At 33.6% G+C, this 13,133-nt stretch overlaps 1 protein-coding gene across 2 annotated transcripts in view; it reads right to left on the reverse strand.

The window, feature by feature from the left end:
• Positions 1-13,133, reverse strand: part of LOC132159763 (low-density lipoprotein receptor-related protein 1B-like) — a 283,789-nt gene that overhangs the window by 117,965 nt on the left and 152,691 nt on the right. For both annotated transcript variants that reach the window (XM_059569364.1, XM_059569363.1), the window contains exons 42-43: positions 5,744-5,933; positions 1,191-1,395 (exon numbers count right to left, since the gene is read on the reverse strand). In XM_059569364.1, coding sequence (XP_059425347.1) covers positions 1,191-1,395; positions 5,744-5,933 — 395 coding nt within the window. The remainder of the gene's footprint in view (positions 1-1,190; positions 1,396-5,743; positions 5,934-13,133) is intronic.

Consider the following 13,133-nt stretch of genomic DNA (forward strand, 5'->3'; position numbering starts at 1 on the left):
ACAGGGTATGCCACGCTAGCCTTGCTATCTGTCTGACACGCAACAAAATAAATATTCCTTTAGTTCGCCCCGACCAATTTTCACCTTTTAATAGCCCAGCGAGCAGATCGTTTCATTAGCCAGCTAGAACCCATTTAGCACACCAAGGCATTGTCGGCGGTCATCAACCGATAAACTATGTCAAACCCTCTAACCTGCGGTTCCTGGCCTGTGATGAAAGTAAACATTAAAATTGGTTTACTTTAGCAGTTATTAACAACTTATTTTTAGGTCTGTCAATCAATAAAAATAGTTGGAACAATTCCTTAAGTTGGTAAACTAACAGCCATTCTTAAAAGTAGACATGCTAGAAACAGAACTTTAAATATGACCATGAAAATACGTATGATCAATATTTATTTATTTTTTCCCCTAATGAATTATATTAAATTACCATGTTAAACAGCCGTAATTAATGTATATATATATATATATATATATATATATATATATATGGCAGAAACTAGATTGCGTTGTTGTTTGTTTCTTTTTTAACATTATTTTTATATATAATTTTATTAAATTAATGTACAACTGACAGCCCTACTTATTACATATGACAAAAAACATGAATGATCAGTTTTTAAATTTTTTTGCTTTATTTTCATAATTGATTTATTTTAATTAACATTAAACTGACACCCCTACGTATAATTTTCGCACTTAAAATTTGTATTATAATTTTTTTTATTAAATTAACATGTTAAACAGACAACCCTACTTATTATAACTAAAAAATATATTATAAATGACAGGAACAGGATTTTTCATAAGAATATGACCAGTTGCGTTATTTTTGTGCATTATTTTATAACCAATTCTATTAAAATAATATTAAATTTAATAATACATTTTATGAAATTATTTTTGTCAAACTGACAGCCCTACTTACTATATATGACAGAAACCTGTGATGTATGATCAGTTGTGTGACATTATTTTTGTAATGAACTGAACTCAAGTAACCTGTATTCAGTGGATGGGAGCTACATTTCTTTATGTTCCTTCTTCAATGTTTCACCTCAGCAAAACAGAGAAGCTTAACAAAGGCTGAAAGACGTTTGCACTGCTCTTAAAGCACAGCCTCCACTTCAGCTAATGCACTTCCATGCATTTTTTAAAAGTTACACACAAAGCAGCTCCATACTCACATATCTGTGCGAGCCGTCGTAATCACACCTCTCAATGTGGCCGAGACTGCCGTCTGAAAAATACAGCTTTTCGGCTTTGTGGTCAATGGTGAGTCCATTAGGGGTGATGACATCCACACTAACAATGATGCGGACGTTCCGGCCGGTTAAAGTCGACCTCATGATACTTGGCTTTTGCTCATTCCAGTTAGTCCAGAACATCAAGCTGGGGGAACACAAACAGACTGTTAGCTGTCACATCACATGATTTTTACCATAAAACTCTCATGGTCATCCTTAAAAAATATCAAACTTAACTCATGGAAGCACTTTTCTTAGAATAAGTGTAACTTTTCTAAGCCATTAGTTCTTCAAATTTTCAGACATACATGGTTTCCTGGGAAGTCACATTAAAATTTCACAAATATGCATGTATGTCACATGCATGTTCCTGTGTATGTCACTGTTCTCCTTATTGGGTCTTCGTGACAATATACTGTATATAAGCAGTCATTTTATTCCTTCATGAATTCACATGAATTTCTTGAATTAACTAATATATATATATATATATATATATATATATATATATATATATATATATATATATATATATATATATATATATATATATATTTTTTTTTTTTTTATGAATTTGTTAATTCAATAATAATAATAAACCATTATATATATAGTAATTATTGTTATTATTATTATATATTAAATAAATTAATAATTTAAATTATATTTTAAATATAATTCTTACATTTATTTAATGTTTTATATTTTTACCATTATATATGACAAAAATTGATTTTTTTTGTAAGTATATGATCAGTGGTGATTTTTGTGCTTATTTAATAATTAATTTTATCAAATGTACATGTTAATCTGACAACCCCACTTATTTACCATACATTATGACAAACATATGACCTTTTTTATATATATTTATTTGCACAACATTTTTAACAGCACTATTACAACAACATTATTACAATACATTAATACATTATAACTACTTATTATATACAGCAGAAACTTTTTGTATGGTTGACTGAATTTTCATACGCATACAATCCATTGTGTATTACTTAAGCAATTATGTCACCATTAAAAATGTCTAAAAATATAATTACATAAGTAATATCAAATGTAGTGGCATGTAACAAATCATGCTAGTTCTCTTCTCACTTTTATAAGCTGTACAGTAATACGCACAGTAAATGTTTTCTTTGAATGACACATAAAAATGATACAAGTCTACATATAAGCCTTCTTAAAACAAAACATAAACCATTGATGCTTCACTACACTATGCTAATAGCCTCATTAAAAATGTATTAATCTGAAATTAGAATTAAAAAAAGTCTACAGCCTAATAGCAACAGCCCTTTTTTTAATGTGGCAGAAAAAGACAAGTCAGTCAAAGGACAAAGCATGTCCTTGTTTGTTTGAGATGAGTGTGCTAGCCTGGCATGTGACGGCACCTTGCAGTGTCAGCTGCTAGCGCTGGCGTGTGACTCCTAGCTGTGATCTTTAACATCTTTTGGATCGCTGGGACTTCTTGCTGACAGCAGCAGCCACTTATTGTTGTGCTAATTCTCTAACAGGCTAACACACCGACTGCTACTGTCCGACTAAGTGCTGTCAGGGTATGAAGCAGTGAAATGTTCCTTAGAGAAAAAACAGCCATGCTAATGCTAACGCTAAAAGATAGTATATTGTGCTTTACGGTACCATTGAGAAGTTACAATACAATGGTTTGCAAAGTCTACATTTCTGATGTCCTACTTAGAAAAACTGAAGAGAATGTTTGTTTAGCAAACATTCGTCACGTTAAACACAATGATCTTGTTTATGAGTGTACACCTGAAGAATGCAAACTAATGCCAGTATGGCATTGTTTACCCTAAGAAATTGGACAAACGCTAAAACTAGCTGTCATTTTGCTTCCATATACAACATTTTTCAAGCATCAGGCAATTGATATAGTCAAAAGTAAGATAGAAATAGGACAATTCCACATCTGACTGAATATAACTTAACCTACAATGGTGGGAAATGCTAAAGTAATTTTAAATGTAGACGCCTGAGGCAAAAATCAAAGTAAACAAGGTGCTATGCCTTTTATAAGCTCAATTTGTCTCAATATATCTAATAATTGATGATCGGTGGTTCTCAACAAGACAGTTTTGATCAAGGAAGCAGAATTTTAGATGTCAGAATGTTATGATGCTAACTGCTAAATAAAGCACAACTATGGGCGAAAAAAAAACATGGTAAGAATAACAAAAATATAGGGTTATCAACCTTTAAAAAATGAGAAATACATATATCTTTTGTTCTGGATGTCAAAAATTGTGCGTTCAGTCTAACTTTGTGGTATGTTGGCGCAAATTCATCTAGATGCTAGTCAGATTAGCAGATGCGCATTTCAAAATCATGAACAAAACTACAGTTTCACTTGTAAAACTGGTTATTTGTGCTGACAACAAAATGCTTTTACAAGTATTAGCAATTCAGCAACTTATAGTTATTTTAATAAATAACTTTAAAGGGAAACATACCTATTAAGATCACGTACCCATTGAGCACACTTCCATTTTTGAGATCAGATTGTAAAAATAAAAAATAATTTATTTTCCTACTTGATGTCTTAACCAACTGATATGTTTGTTACTATATGCGTTCTATAATTTTAAGTCAATCCATGTGTTCACACTGTCTGGCTGCCATTCTGAAAGCTGTCTAAAAACTTTCACCAAAAGAGTGGCTCCTTAAATGTGCTTTTTTTATTTTTAAGATTTTATTTTGGGGGATGTTTCACTACTTATTGTACAATTAAGTGATTAATGTTCAGACTATTGCATATTATAACTTATTGCATATTATAAATTAGAACTTGTTGGTCCTAAGTTGTGGGAAATAATTACATTAGATCCAAAAGATAGTTTTAGCAGCATAGCGCAGATACTACACAACACAGTTAGCTGACTAGCTCTATAAGACTGTGTGCTACACTAACATATTACTTCACAGCTGGCTTGTACTTTTACATCCATAGTATTATAAATTGACAGTTAATTGCTGGTCTGTTGTTTTACAGTGCTGTAATTTTTAAAGGTTTCATATTATTTTAAGGTGAGCTTAAAGGGTACACTACTATGAAAATCACACAGCTTCAGTGTGACATCAATAAGAAAAAGTATAATTTCATAGATATTGTTAATAATAGTTGTTGATATTAAAATATGTATGAAGGTAATACATGACCTAGACTATTTATTTAGCAAAACCCTGTCATTTTAATAAATATTACATTAAATTCATTGGAAAATGTTGCTGCCCCAATTAAGCTCAGTGTGCTCTCTTTAAGCTCTTCCACATTGAACGTCTATGTAAATACTTCATAAACAGACTTTAAATATTAACTGATGCTTGACACTTTAAGTTAAGTTAATCAATTTTTATGGATTCTGCAGACTGGCTCTGATTACATTACATTACATTATTTTTGTGTAAAATTACATATTTTTGTGTGAGAGATCAATATTTTATTTTAACATACAAATATATTTTGTACTAGAAATGTCTAAAGGGTAGATTTTGGTGAGCTTAATACTGTAGGTACATTTACCCTATACTTTATTTCACACATTTTAGTTTACTTTTGTATGGCTTGTGCCAATGTTTACTGTAAAACATAGCTGAGAACCACTGCGCTAAATGACACTAAAATCAGAGAATCAAACAAAAAGGCAATCATGAACCGTTCGGCAGGGCAGCAATTGGCCAAAGTAGAAAAAAAATAATAAATAAATGCATAGAAGTGGAACTTCATTAATATTTTCTGATTTGCAAATGAAAGGAATTGCTGACATAGACCAAGAGATGCAAACATGTTTAAAGATTAATACTGCACATCTCTGTAGCACAGGTCATTCTGTTTTAAATCTGAATCTTTATGAAGCTCATAACTCACTGATGTTACTCACAACTTACTGATGTTACTGAATTACTCCGAAATAATTAGAGGATCCCTCTCTTAATTGACCCTTTGGAAAGACAGCCATCAAAACAAATTTATCAACAAGGGTTTTTTTTAGGTCAGGTGGAATCCAGAAACTTTTGACCTTTGAGACGGATGGATTTATTTTACTTATTTTATTTATTTATTTATTAATTACCACTAAGTATAAATGTAATTCCAAAAGCAACCAGTTATGAAAATTACATTTAAGAAAAACATATAAAACACTAAATTAAAATAAGAATTTATAAAATTGATAATATATAAATATAACAAAAAGAAGAACGTATATACATTTGATATTTCGTATAAATGCACATATTTTCATTTAAATTATAAAGCAAATCGTTTTTAAAAAAACAATTCCCACTAGTTCTGTTTCAGTAACATTAAAATAAATTTCAAAATACAAAAACAAAAAAGTCCCACTCTTAAAATAGCTGTTCTTTATCTGTCTGCATATTCCGTTTGTGTAAGTCATACAGTTGAAAATGAATACTCTTTCAAAATGTCTAAGATGAACTTAAAACTCTAGACTTACTTCTGACATTCATCTAGAGTGAGGACGTGCGGGTGGTCCTCCTCAGACAGGGAGACCACTGTGTCTCTGTTGAAAGCGTCTGGTCTAGTTTGGTCGATGCTGTGGCGGGTGATGGTGGCTGTGGTGGAGCTCGTCCAGTACAGGACGTCCCATCCTCGATGGTACGCCAGACCCTCCACAGAACCAACATCTAGAGAAGGAAAGAAAGTGTCAATCCTAATCTCTCAAGTATACTCAAATAACATACAGACAGTGACCTATAACACACAGTTTAAACACGCTACACTTTAAAGCCTGAAATAAAAGCAAACATACTTTTACCTAGCTTCAAACCTTATATCAGTAATATAAGATATAAAAAGCATTGAAGCCCACAAATGCAAGCAGTTGATCTGAAGGCCATAAAACTGGATGGAAGGCAAACACCTCCACAGGTTCAAACTTTTGAACAATTCTGTTTATGTAAAACAGAAAACAAGATTATCTAGCTCACCCCATTGGCAGGTAATTTAGCTTGTTTCAAGCAAAAACTCACTTAATTTTGGCTTGGTTTTTCTGAAAACAAGACAATAATGTTTTTCGTGACTAGAAAATCCTTCTTGATTCAAGAACTTTTAGATAATTTGGCTGAAAACAAGTAAAAAAAAACATTTTTTGCAGTGAACCGGCAAAAGGGGGTCACTGGCCATTTTATTAGGTACACCTTGCTAGTACCGGGTTGGACCCCCTTTTGCCTTCAGAACTGCCTTAATTCTTTGTGGCATAGATTCAACAATGTGTTGGAAACATTCCACATGGATTTTGATCCATATTGACATGACAGCATCACGCAGTTGTTGCAGATTTGTCAGCTGCACATCCATGATGTGAATCTCCTGTTTCACCACATCCCAAACCTTCTCTAATGGATTGAGATCTGGTGACTGTGGAGAACATTTGAGTAAAGTGAACTCATTGTCATGATCAAGAAACCAGTCTGGGATGGTTTGAGCTTTGTGACATGGTGCATTATCCTGCTTGAAGCAGCCATCAGAAGATGGGTAAACTGTAGTCATAAAGGGATGGACATGGTCAGCAACAATACCCAGGTAGGCTGTGGTGTTTAAACAATGCTCAATTGGTACTAAGGGGCCCAAAGTGTGCCAAGAAAACATCCCCCACACCATTACACCACCACCACCAGCCTGAACCGCTGAGACAAGGCAGGATGGATCCTTATCCTCAAAACCCCCATAGAGCCTGACATGGAAAGTGAGTGGCACTGAAAAAGACATACAGGCTCTGCTAGATTAGACTGTATAGGAGAGAAAAATCTCAAATATAGTCAAGTGTATTTCACAACAGTTTCTCGAAGAAGAAGAAGAAGAAGAAGAAGAAAGAAAAGAAAAAAAGTGTAATCTCATATATTTCCTCTGAAGCTCCACGAGAGAGCTCCACAAACTTTGTTTCAAAGTGTTTGCAGATTTGCTAACGTCTGCAATCCATCATGTGTCGCAAACACTGCAAGTCAACACAAATTGCCTTTTGCAACCCATTTAACATCTGTACTGTCAAGTTTTAGGAGTAAAACAGATATTTAATGGGCAGTGTTCAATATTATTCATTAAGAACTGACTGGAATAGTAAAGAAGTAAGCATTTGCAATCAATGAATCAATAAAAGAATGATTAAGTGAATACATTTCTACTTCAAAATATTTATACATATTTACAAGTATTTGTAGCAATAGTATATTATGTTCCACTGATATTATGTTTCCTACCGTAAGTATATCAAAAAGTATTTTTGATTAATATACATTACTAAGAACTTCATTTGGACAAGTTTAAAAGGGATTTTCTCAATATTTAGATTTATTTATTTTTTTGCACCCTCGGATTCCAGAACATTTCAAACAGCAGTATCTCAGCCAAATATTGTTTTATCCTAACAAACCATACATCAATGGAAAGCTATTTATTCAGTTTTCATATGATGTATAAATCTCAATAAAAAATAAAAATAAAAAAGACCCTTATGACATGGTTTTGTGGTCCAGGGTCACATGTGTTTATAGTTTAAGGTTTTAGTTTACTTAGTGTTACTTATTTTAGTACTCCAACTTTAAACAAAAATGAGAAAATCCTATCCAGTTTATACAGTATAATATTGTATAAACAACCCTCTACGCACACCTTGGCAATATAATCGCAATTGGCTAGTAAAATTTTTAGTTTACTCGCCAGACTGATATACTATTTTACACACACACATACACACACAGACACAATTCCAATCAGCTTATCTTTGTAAAATGGTACAGCTTCTTAAATCTTAGCTTTTTAATCAGTCAGTCAAGCATTATATTATGGTATTAATCACTATTTAATGACAGAACTTTAGTGATTAGAACTAAAGCTTGTTAACCATGTATGAATGCATATTTGTCATTTTAACTGAACTTAAGACTGGTGGTGATGCTTAAGATATTTTGGTCATTGAGGGTTTCTGTAAAAAAAAAAAAATTATATATATATATATATATATATATATATATATATAGTAATAGATCATGTTAATTATTATTAAAAGATAATACTACTACTAATTCTGCACTATGGATTGATAAGCTGCTGGGTTCAAGAATATTAATCACGTTGTCTATGTTCGGTTGAACTGATTTGCTGAAATCAAAACAGGGATGTTAATAGATCAGCGCCAGCCAATGAAATTGCCATTTGCGCATTAGCTCCGCCCCCTACCGGGGAAACCGGCAAATCTTCTGCTTGTTCGAAAAAGTTTAATAATTCTAAATGAACTCCATTATTTTGACAGGAGAAGACAAGTCGTGCGCCTTCACACAGAGTTTACAGCTCGGCAAATACAGGTGCACTGTGCGTCCATTGAGATGAGGTGAAAAGTACAGATCGCTTGATGGAGAGAGAACTCTGAAGCACTCAGTCAGTGTTCAGCGATTGAAAATGTGCTAATCTTATAATAGCCTTGAACACACACACTAGCGAGTAAAATCTAAGAATTTATTAGCCATTGCCTAACAATAGACATAATTTAGTCCCCCAGAGTAAAATTTAGTCGCATATGCGAGTGATTTACTCACAATGTAGAGGGTTGATAAATATACCATATATTATGAGAAAGTCAAACCTTTTTTTGTGAATTCACCATTCACAATTAAATAATGACTATGTAAGGGATAACCAACGGCTTGACATGCATTCAAGGATTTTAAATGCACGATGTGGAGGCTAAGAACTACTCATTGATTATCCCACTTATTCCATGGTTAATTGCTAAGTTATAGACCAGTTAAAACTAGCATTGCTCTTTGCAGCACAATATTTGACAGAATGGGTAAAAATGTCAGATATTTTCGTCAGTTACGACACATTAGCGCTAGCATTCTGTCCGCTTCAAATCAGACAGAGATTAAACAGTGCAGTAAAATCACATTTATTTGAATGAATTATAGCATTTAGATTAATTATAGATCAAGAGAGAGAGATAGGAGTTGTGTTTGCGTTACAAGCATGCTGTGTCTGCGCATCTCTCTCTACAAACAATGAAGGATTTCAAAAACAGTGACTTTACCACCTCGTTGTTAAGAAATATAATGTAGCGATCTAGTATCTAGGCTTTTAAACTGATTTGGCAACACCTGTGCATTAAACAGTTTTACTGCATACCTTTCAGCCAATCAGAATGCAGTATTCGAACAGACGATGGAACAAATTAATATAATTAATATGTGTTAAAGTTTTGGCCAATAATGGCAAAAAATTAGCAGATAATTATTTTTACGTTATGGTTGATATCGATAACACCCAAAAAATGGCAGCTGGCAGATTATTACATATATTCTACAAAGATTCAAAATATTAAAAATAAAAATAACCAAAAAATAAAATAAATAATTTAAAATAACAATAAAAATCTAATCTTTAACCAATCATTATCAGATTTGTCAAAGATTACATTTAACAATGGTAGCGTAGCAGATCAATTCTGCCAAGACAAAAAGTAAATCAACATTACCCTGTATACTACCACGCTAAACTCTCAGATAGTTTTCACGACAGAACTTTGAGCATTAAATGACAGCAATGGAATTCTAAAATCCAAAAACCAGGGGAAATAAGTATCCAAAAAATAAATATACAATTTTGATCTAAATAAATAAATACATTCTAAACTCTGATGATACCAACATAACATGCATCCATTGAAAGAATTTTCACTATAAGACCAGGAACAAGTGCTAAGAAAACAAACTTGACTTTAAACAGCAATAACCTGGTATTTGTTTATCTGAGGTCATCACAAACACGGATCCAGATGAAAATGACTAGTTTTAAGAATGAAGGTGACATGACATTTCCACTTCGGGCTCCGAAGAGAGTTACGCAAGAAGGCCAAGGTCTGCGAGTTGCCTTGGAAACGTCTTCTGTACGATATATTATGTGTGTGTCAAGCGATCACATCCCGCCTGCAATCTATCACCATCCTCCGGCTAACAAAGACAGATTTTCCCCGATGGAGATGCTGCATTGGCATCGATGTCTCTCGCTCTTTCTCTAAAGGCCTGAAAGCCAATCATGTGCTGTTGAACTCCTCTGGGATAGTTTACATTCGACCGCGAGTCTGTCTGACGTCTTCCCTCTGCATGTCTCTCTCTCCAAGCCAATACTCTTGCAGTAGCTCTCTTTCACCCCTGACCCACAATTGATTTTCCTCAAACATGGATAAAAAGCCTTCAGGACTCTGCGTCTTGCGCGTTTTTGGAGTTTTGACTAAGTCAAACCTTTAATTCTATATAATATTCTCTCACAGATTTCCATTGAATTACAATGGACTCTTTCTTCATTCATAAACAAGAGATGTCCCTCCTACATGACTAATTATACTTTGGTGTTGTTCGTTTTTTGTATTTTTCACACTGATTAGCTTTTTAAAATAACCCTGAGGTGTGAATAGAGCAAAAACTAAGTGTTATTTTAAAGAAACTGTTCACCAAGAAATAAAAAAGCTTACATTAATGCGAAACACAAATGTTGGTATATTTTAAGTCTTCTGGTAGTTGAATCTTGAAATATAAATCATTATTCACTTAGGCGCCTTTCAAGACACTCAAGAACACTGTACAATAAAACAAAACATAAAATGCAAGCATTATAACAACACATTAAGCAAATCATTAAAAGAATTCTAAACAAATATGTTTTATCTGAACTCTAAAATGGGAAATTGAATCCAGCTAGCGAATGTGCAAAGGTAAAGCGTTCCATAGTGCCAGCGCTGCAAAACTAAAAGCCCTACCACCAAAAGAACTCATTGTGAAGTCTGGAACAGACAATAAATGTGCAGAAGATGATCTCAAAGAGCGCAAAGTAGTATACAAATCTAAAAGATCTGAAAGATAATGAGGTGCCAAATTATGAAGAGCTTTGTAGGTAAGAAGTATAATTTTGTGGTGTACCCGAAAATGAACAGGAAGCCAATGCAACTTAAAAAGAATAGGAGTTATGTGATCGAAAGTACATGAACGGGTAACTATCTTCTGAATTCGGAATTAACTATAATCTATGGAGTTGTTTTCAGGAATGGCAAATAAAAGAGAACTGCATAAGCACTTCAGTACTATGTTGAGAGAGTGAAGAATGAAGTCTTGCAATAATGCTTAAATGAAAATAAAATGCAGAACGCGAAATATTACTAATATGAGAGCCAAACGAAAGCAAACCATCCAGTAAACTCCAAGACATTTCACCTGGGCAGAAAAAATTGACTGAACAATTATCAATGAACAAGGTAAAGGATTGAGTTTTAGATAAGACAGACCTAGAATATTATTATTATTATTTTATTTTTTTTAGCTCGGAAACTCCAGTTTCCATTCATTGGTATTGCATGGAAATTACCAACGTCATTCATTAAAATAAGGTAGTATTTATTTTAGGTAGTAAGTCAAATAGGTTTTGAAACAACAAAATTAATCGGAAAAAAAATAGGTATTATTGTTTTTTAGGTTAACAAAGCCTTTAAAACCTAAAAAAAGTAATCAACTTCTTTCAAAAACAAACACACTGCAATTTAGTGTAAAATAACCCAGAGGCTCTGTTGCAAGCACAGAAAGAGGCAGACAGGGTGCTTGCGTGACAGTTTTGACAGTCGTATTTATGAAGAGCGAGAAAGTTTAGGTATGATTCCTCTGTCTGTGAAAGCTCACACTTATTGAACAGGTTGAGCTGTTGTCAATAAAAAAAAAAGTTTTGGAAGCGCTGTTAACAGTGTGACAGTCTTTTTAAATCACCAGCACTGGTGAATACTATAGAGGTCTGAGTAAAAGTGATCGAGCCGAGCAACTGTCTCGTCTTGAACTGACTTTAACTTGGAGAAGCTGCAATGTCAGATTTGAACCACCCTGTCAACTAAAGCCAGATAACATGTACAAAAACATTTCTGTAAAAAAAAAATTCAGACTAAGTTCACTTTAAACTCCACATTTAAAAACGAATATTGTCACAAATCAGCTAAAAAAAGTCACTTCAACTAAAGAGCTACCAGTCATGCCCTCGCCTCTATCAGCCCTCAAACAAGAGTAAACAGACAAGCTGTTTATCAGCACCAACGCCAAGATGCATGCCTGCAATATATCAGCATAAATATATGACAAAGGATAAAGCTTAGCTTCTAGGGTCAGGTATAACAATCCCAGCGCCTGCCACGGCCTCGTTTGACAAATATCACAATTCCTCTCAGGCAAGCTATCGTTCAGCACGCCAGCTGCGAACTGACAGCTCTGCAGGTTAATGGCATACTGATTAAATGAGACGTGTGTTAATGTTGACAAGGTTAGGGCCTGATAAATCACAAGAGGTATGCATTTCAATGCCAGATACTGGGCTGCTGCTTTATCAGAGTAATTGGCTGTACCCTGTATGGATAATTTATTTACACTTTACCACAGTTAATGTGCCGTGATGCTGCTACAAATATGAGCTGCATTGCAAATAAAGCAAATAAATTTGTTACGAAAGCACCTCGGACAGGCAATATCAGGCTGAACGTTCTGGAAAATGATCTAAAGGTTTCGGCCAATCCATACAACCAATTTCCAATTCATTCATATGTTCCTCACAGACAAGACACTATAAACATTAAGGATGACTAAAAAGCTCTGTAGAAATCATTCATCAGCATTATTCGGAAGGTATCAACATTTAAGTTTCACCGGACATTGTCATTTCATCTTTACTTCATTCAATATGGGCTTTTGAAGACACAAAACGTCCAAGGAAACATAACAGACTTGAGCATGAATTCATGAAAGGTTTCTGAAAATAAAAACTGACAAAATAACAAAAAAAAGAATATTTCCATCATAAAGGCGTGA

Source organism: Carassius carassius, chromosome 16 (genome assembly GCF_963082965.1).
Source record: "Carassius carassius chromosome 16, fCarCar2.1, whole genome shotgun sequence".
Classification (NCBI taxonomy): Eukaryota; Metazoa; Chordata; class Actinopteri; order Cypriniformes; family Cyprinidae; genus Carassius; species Carassius carassius.